The sequence below is a fragment of the Phoenix dactylifera genome, chromosome 7 (genome assembly GCF_009389715.1).
Source record: "Phoenix dactylifera cultivar Barhee BC4 chromosome 7, palm_55x_up_171113_PBpolish2nd_filt_p, whole genome shotgun sequence".
NCBI lineage: Eukaryota > Viridiplantae > Streptophyta > Magnoliopsida > Arecales > Arecaceae > Phoenix > Phoenix dactylifera.
In genome coordinates, this window is record NC_052398.1 from 6,513,461 (window position 1) to 6,520,261 (window position 6,801).

A 6,801-nucleotide genomic window follows, 5' to 3' on the forward strand; every position below is an offset into this window, starting at 1 on the left:
GTGAAAAACTCAAGAAATTTGAAACGACATCATGAAAGGTAGTAGAGTTGGCAAAGATACTCTTCAGGGATATTGGAACCCACAAATGGTTTTTCTTGAAATGCTTTTGGAGTTACCAGTGCTGCCTCAGCTTTTCTCTTACAGTTCGTTACACTCACCGACCCCATACCTGTTCCTTGTGGTTATCATTGTGGATAAGTCTGAGAAAACAAATGGATGCTTTCATGAATCTAATGAACACTCTGCAAGACCAAACGAAGGGGCAAGAATAGACCACAGACCGGCAGACATGTTTCAAGGAAAGCCAAATGCCAAGCCCAAGGAGGGCATGGAGAGCAAAAGACAGGAAATAGGACTAGAACCACAAGGGGAAAAGACGCAACAGTAGGCAGGAATAAAGGAACATTAAAAACTGCAAGAAGGGGCAAGAGAGCAAGTTCTACGGAGGTAATTAGCAAGCATGGAACTCACAATTTTTACATGAATAACAACTATCCCCACCTGGTGGAGTAATCGGAAGGAAAAGGACTTTCAGTTTTTTTATCTATGAGATATTATCACCAGTTCACCACCGAGTGAAGTCATCCTATTTTCTGAAGTATTTTCACAAGTCAGACACGTTAATGGAGCACTCATATATCCCATGAAGAATATTCCCCGGTAGATCAACATCCGAACTAAAAGATGTGAGTGTTTGCAAGTGCAAGTTCTCCCAAGCTAATCAAACTAAACTAGGAAGGTAGCAAACAGAGAATTCCACATGATTCCATCACAAATAAATATTACAGGCATAAAATCATAAAAATATGCATAAAATTTAGCCATACAATTGCTGCAATAAACTAGCAGTAGCAAGCATATAATGCTGAACATTATTCATTTGGTCATGACTATATTTCTGCAGGTGATAACATCAGCTGTCTCTCTGTTTACAGAAGATTTTCTTTTCGTAACAGGGATTATGGTCCAGAATATTTTAGGAAAAAAAACCTTCAGCCACAGATAACGGAACAGAGCAAAAGCACGATTCCATACCATTTTTATTCAAGGTCACTTCATTTCTTAGAAACCATAAATCGATCTCCATAGTAATAAGCACTGCCAACCATCAGAGCAACCGTCGCACCCTGAACTACAACACGAGCCCTCATTAGCTTCTGTCCCAGTTGAGAATTTCCTTGTCTGAAGCTGATCAGGCCCGCTGTAAGCACACCAGCGGTAAGAAGTGCACCTGAGTAATTCTACTGTTAGATATGAATGTAGAAAAAATACAAAAGAATTAAGAATAAAGGTTCCTATGGATGAACATCTCCAAAGAACAGAAATAGGTAATAATGTAATTTGCAGCTATGTCCCACTCAACATGTTTCAAACTATAAGAAGTTACAATTATCCAAAATGTGCATCAAAATAATAAATAGATGTACCAATTACCAGCAGCGATAGCTAAAGTCCACGTATATAGGCTTTAATCTGCTTTTTGAAAAATAAAATTTCTCCTCAAGTTGTCATATTGAGCTCCATATATGCTATTAAGTAGACAATTTCACAATCGAAAATCTGTGGCTTGGGTAAACACCTTTGCTTATGAAATTAAGAATTTTAGGATAATAGATCACCCATACTCAATCAACTTATTATATGATATCAAGTTTAATTTTAACAATCCGTTTTGATTTGATTTGATAACAGCCATCATGAAGTAATACATAATTAACTTGACATAATATTGGCTTCAATATGGTGATCCAAAAATGAAGTCCCCCATGTACTTCGCTTATGTATTCACAAGAAGTTAAACCTTTCAAAAAGTACCACAGGACATCACCTAACCTGCTAGTAATTTCATATATGCCATTATCCAGGGCAAACCTTCAGCATGGGATTTCTCTCCAATTTAGGTATTCAGGTATTCTCACAAGTAATTCTTCTATCTCCATGCTCATCCAAGGATGACCACATTAGTCCATATCATACAATGTATTATGGTATGTAACGTGCAAGCAATATGGGCATGGTACAGGAGAATGCACCATTATACTGTTTGTGTTGGATCGCATTGCTTCATGTTGAGCTGTAACAGTGCACATTTTCTCAATGTACAGGGTACAATACAATTAAAAGCAATACAAAGCTATAAACTAGTTTCTCATTTTTAACCCATGCCTGGTCATTCCGAATACGCCTGTGTGCGCACATGTATCATCAATATCTCTCTGCTTGAAGAAGCTAAAATATAAAAGGATATGTATAGATATGTCTGGTGTATGCCAAGAATCTTCGATATCTAGTTGCTTGATGAAATCATGAACCTAAACCTTAAAGGACATATTTGCTAGACATGCATATGCACAAGTGCAAATGCGCAGACATGAATGCACACAAGCGCAAACACTCACACATGCACACAGCCATGCACCCTCCCATACCACACCCACCTAGATTGATGCATATGCGCACACACACATCTGCACAGATATCCACACAAGCACAACATGCATGCAAGCATCCAGCTTGAAGAAGCTAAACGATGTAGGACATTTATCAGGAACTTGCACCAATGAAGTTAGAGAAGTAGAATGTTATAAGCATCAATCCAGTCCATACAAACTAGTGGTGTCAGGATGCTAATTGGTAAATGTACCCTAGAATGCCCATATGGCAAAATCTGGTCGGCCACTCAGTTCTTAAGTATCATATGGCTGATAAAATATGAGAGTTCAGCAACCATATCATTTCCTTTTTATAATATTAAACCCAAGGAACTGAAGAAAGTGCTAAATTTATTTTTGACCCTACACTGATTGTCTTGCCAACAAGTGATTCAACATTTCTCAATACTGAATAGTATCACACCGGGTGGGAAGAATCATACACATATCCGTATATGCTTTTAACTTATTTTAGGCTTATAGTTCTGCCTAAGCAAACAGACAGGCTTATAATGCTGCCTTGCTTACTGGATCACAACCACACAGGCAGACTTAACATATAATGGTTTGCCAACAGTGCAGTATGTGAATGTGCATCTGTCATTCGGATTGAGTGCAGCTTGAGCTCAAGATCCATGTCCAATGTCCCCTTCTCATTCTACTGCTCAATTCCTCTCTATTTGTACCTGTAAATCTAGAGGGATATATGTTTTACATGGCTGTTTCAATTTAGAGAAAATCATGAAAATTTGGCCCACATGATTTACCAAATTATTAACGTTATGATGCACCCTTTTTGCATATTCCCAAACAACCCATCTTTTTACAAGACCTGAATAGTCACCCGTGTTCTTCCATCCTAGTTTATAGAACTTCCACTTGGAATTTGAGAGAAGTCCCAACAGTGCCATGAAAGTTAATTAGCCCTTTAGGTCTTAGTGAGAAGTCCAAATAAGTGCGCTACAAAGGAACTCATTCAAAAATTAAGGAGGATGAGTTATTAAGGTCCCAATTCCTGGATCAGCACATTGAATGAGGCATGTGGATCATCGCATATGTTCCACAGATATGGGGAATCAAATTAAGTATGCATATCTGTCCTTTGTTACTTTTGTTCCACTTTGCCAACATCTCATCCCTGACTGTTGGGAGAAACATGAGGTTGATCCACACTCAAATTTGCATACTAATCGAGAAGCCCAAGCCAACCCCATGCTTAAAAGAAAGATTATGTTAGCTTACAAGTCCCTCCATCTGCAAGTTTCTGCTACAATCCAAGTGAAGGCTGATGCAAGTAGAATCCTGATCCTACTTGCTAGAAACACTTCAAGAATTTGACGAACTCATTTCTTCTATCCTGAGAATAAGCTACCACTAAAATGTCTACATTTGTGCTAAAGTAATGTAAAATAAATGTAACTGGTGGCATCCTAAGTTCTACTTTTTTTAATTTATCTATTCAACTCCATTAAATTGAATAATTAGTGAAATTCTCATCAATCAATATTGAACTATTTTAAAGCACATGATCTTATTTTGTGTTCACACATATGGAAACAATCGATCATGCTTATGCAAAGCCAAAGAAGTTCTCCAAATAAATTTTTAAATACTGGTTGCCTTGAATGCTTAATTAGCTGACACACTTAGGATCGTGTTCCAGTATTGTTGTTACTAACCCATATTTTCACTATAGGAGGTGCTACCCCTGTCACTGGGAGTCAACTGCTACCACCACTCAACCTTGAAGGGGCAATCCAAAAGAAAGATGTTTTGTATCATAGCGTAATTTGCTCTGCACTTTCCAACACCCTTTATGAAATTTTTTGCACCTCCATACCATAGGTGAGTTGTGGGACTTATTAAAAATATGGAAATGAAGATAAAAGTCGATAACAGCACATTAAAAGGAGATATATTGAGCAGAGATGGTTAAGGAATAACCAATGATAAAGTAAACACATGCGCTACATACTCTGACTTTTGAAATGAGTCAAATGGGAAGTAATTTGATGAGAAACTCCAAATTGTTGACGTCATAGGTATGCTATTTCTTAAGTAAATCATTTATAGAACCCTAAAACATAATGAGATCTGTTAACCATAAGAAATATGATTGTGTCATTTCAGATAAGATAAATGGGGAAGAGGGAAAAGTATATGCTGAAATCCAAAAGAGGGTAGGAAAGGGAGCGATAAAAAGCATGATAAATCTGCTACTCCAATAACAAATCTCAAACCTTAATCAGAGATAAACAAAAAAACTAGATGCTCTGTATGATACACTTGAATAGTTTAGAAGGAATTACGACTAATAGGCCTTTAAAGACTTTGAACAATCATCCTAGTCTGCTGGCAAGCATGGAAACCATAAAAAGCAATCACACTAAGATTGGTGAAAGGTCTGTTCAGTAAACATAAGGTTAGTCTAGCACATAGATTGGTGAATTCATGCAAGTGATAAAGGTGATATTTGCATAGTCAAATTCTTACCATCCACTAAGCAGGTTTACAGGTGAAACGTTGAGATTAATGCTATTGGGGAATATCTAAAAGGAAACAGAGTAAATTATTTCAAAACACTGTTTTACACCATAAAATATAGTATTTGGCACAAGTTAACAAGAACTTAGAGTTATGTGTGTTACTAATTAGATATGGTATAATGATTTCTAAACAAATAATACTATTCTAGCTATATGATTATATATGCTTGCAATAAGCAGCCTGCTGCCCGCTCACAAACACCCCCTGCCCTCCCAACACACAAACAACACCAAAAACACTGTTGTGACCAGACAAATTGACCTTTCCTTTCACTAAGACACTTATACACACAAAGAGCATGCACAGAAAAAGCTACCAACTAATCAGCCTTAGCTCCTGGTTTATTGGGCATAGGCTTTGTAAAAAGAAAGGTCAATTAGTAATGGTCAGAACTCAGAACAATGTTTTTTGGTCCACACCAGAAACACTGTCATGACCATACAAATTGACCTTTCTTTTTCTTAGGTCTATGCTTAAAAAAACAAGCACACGCACACGCGCGCGCGCGCGCACACACACACACAGAGAGAGAGAGAGAGAGAGAGAGAGAGAGAGATGACAACAAAAGCTACCAACTGCACTTAGCTCCTAGTTTGCTGAGAATATGTTTAGCAAAAGAAAGGTCAATTTGTATGATCACAACGGTGTTTTAAACAGACAGGTTGGACTAGTTAATCAACCCCTTGGCCATCCCCATAACTTAATTAAACCAGTAATGCTAAAGAAACACTCAAAACCATCCGAACCAGCCAGTGTTTTACAAAATGGTGATCTAATCAGGTTTTGGAGATCCAAGCCTTCAATGTACCAACTGCTCAAAGAATATTGCCCTATACTTAAACCTTGTTCCTTTAAAATGTATGTGGGTGATTTAGTCCTTATGTCTATTGAACCAGTTTTCATCTATTGTTAATTTGTTTTCGCCTATGATATTGGAGGCAGTGATCACATGCTCATCACATGATGACCAAAGTTAGATATATTTCTTGGTCCATAAAGGATACAAATTACATAAACATGAAAGCACCAAATTAATATGAAATATATGGTTAACATTAAATAAAAATTAAAGATCTTGGAGGCTTTCACCATTCGGAAGGGAACAGGTGTACTTGGTCTCACTCATATTTATCTTCCATATTGCCGATCACCCCTACTCTTATCTCTTTTTTCTCGTTTACTATGTGTGGATGCCCCATCCGCTTGTTTCTTTTGATTGGACAAACAAAGAAGGCCCCCCCACCTCACTTTTTTTCCCAGGGGTGCAGGGGGCAGCATCTCTTTGGAGTTCCTAGTCAATTGGATAATTCTAAAAAATATTCAAAGAGCCCTTGGAATTGGAAGCTAAGGAATGGTGATTATGCACTAACAATGCAATCATATAGATCATGATATAATGGCCATTACCATGTAGCATTGAGTCATATTCATATTAACAAAAATCAATTACAAATCAAAACCGTTTCAACCAAACAAAAAGGGGTTTGGGGTTTCACCCAAAATTCAGGTTAAATGAAGTAAAGATCCAATCAACGTTTGACAAAAAGATGCCAGCAATCCAATGATCGTATACCTACGAAAAATCTTGTAAAGAAATGCATTGAAATTGGAAAACAGTAGAAGGTTTGGGTTTGGGGGAGATTTACCGACGGGGACGAGAGGGTTCCTGACGGGCTTCTTCTGCTCGAAGAGGTCCTCAAGCTGAGAGTCGGCGGCTCCCATCTTCTCCATTCATACGCCGATGAATCCTAGAGAAGGAAAAAAAGAGAAAACTTAAATCTAAACCTTGGGACGGAAAAATTTGTTAAGATTTTACTTTTTG

General features: G+C 37.6%; 1 protein-coding gene across 1 annotated transcript; it reads right to left on the minus strand.

Annotated features, from left to right (window-relative positions):
* Positions 1-782: 782 nt before the first annotated feature.
* On the minus strand, positions 783-6,801 carry LOC120111318 (RING-H2 finger protein ATL48-like). The gene is made up of 2 exons (XM_039128117.1): positions 6,626-6,801; positions 783-1,231 (listed from the first exon to the last, which is right to left on the minus strand). Exons 1-2 carry the CDS (start codon positions 6,708-6,710, stop codon positions 1,056-1,058), a joined length of 261 nt encoding a protein of 86 aa, XP_038984045.1. The 5' UTR covers positions 6,711-6,801; the 3' UTR covers positions 783-1,055.

What these genes read in the sequence shown, in the direction of transcription:
- LOC120111318 (XM_039128117.1), bottom strand. Translation starts at nt 6,710, where the DNA reads ATGGAGAAGATGGGAGCCGCCGACTCTCAGCTTGAGGACCTCTTCGAG. An exon ending in GAACCCTCTCGTCCCCGTCG is followed by an intron (nt 1,232 to 6,625) that starts GTAAATCTCCCC and finishes AGAATTACTCAG; the next exon opens with GTGCACTTCTTACCGCTGGT.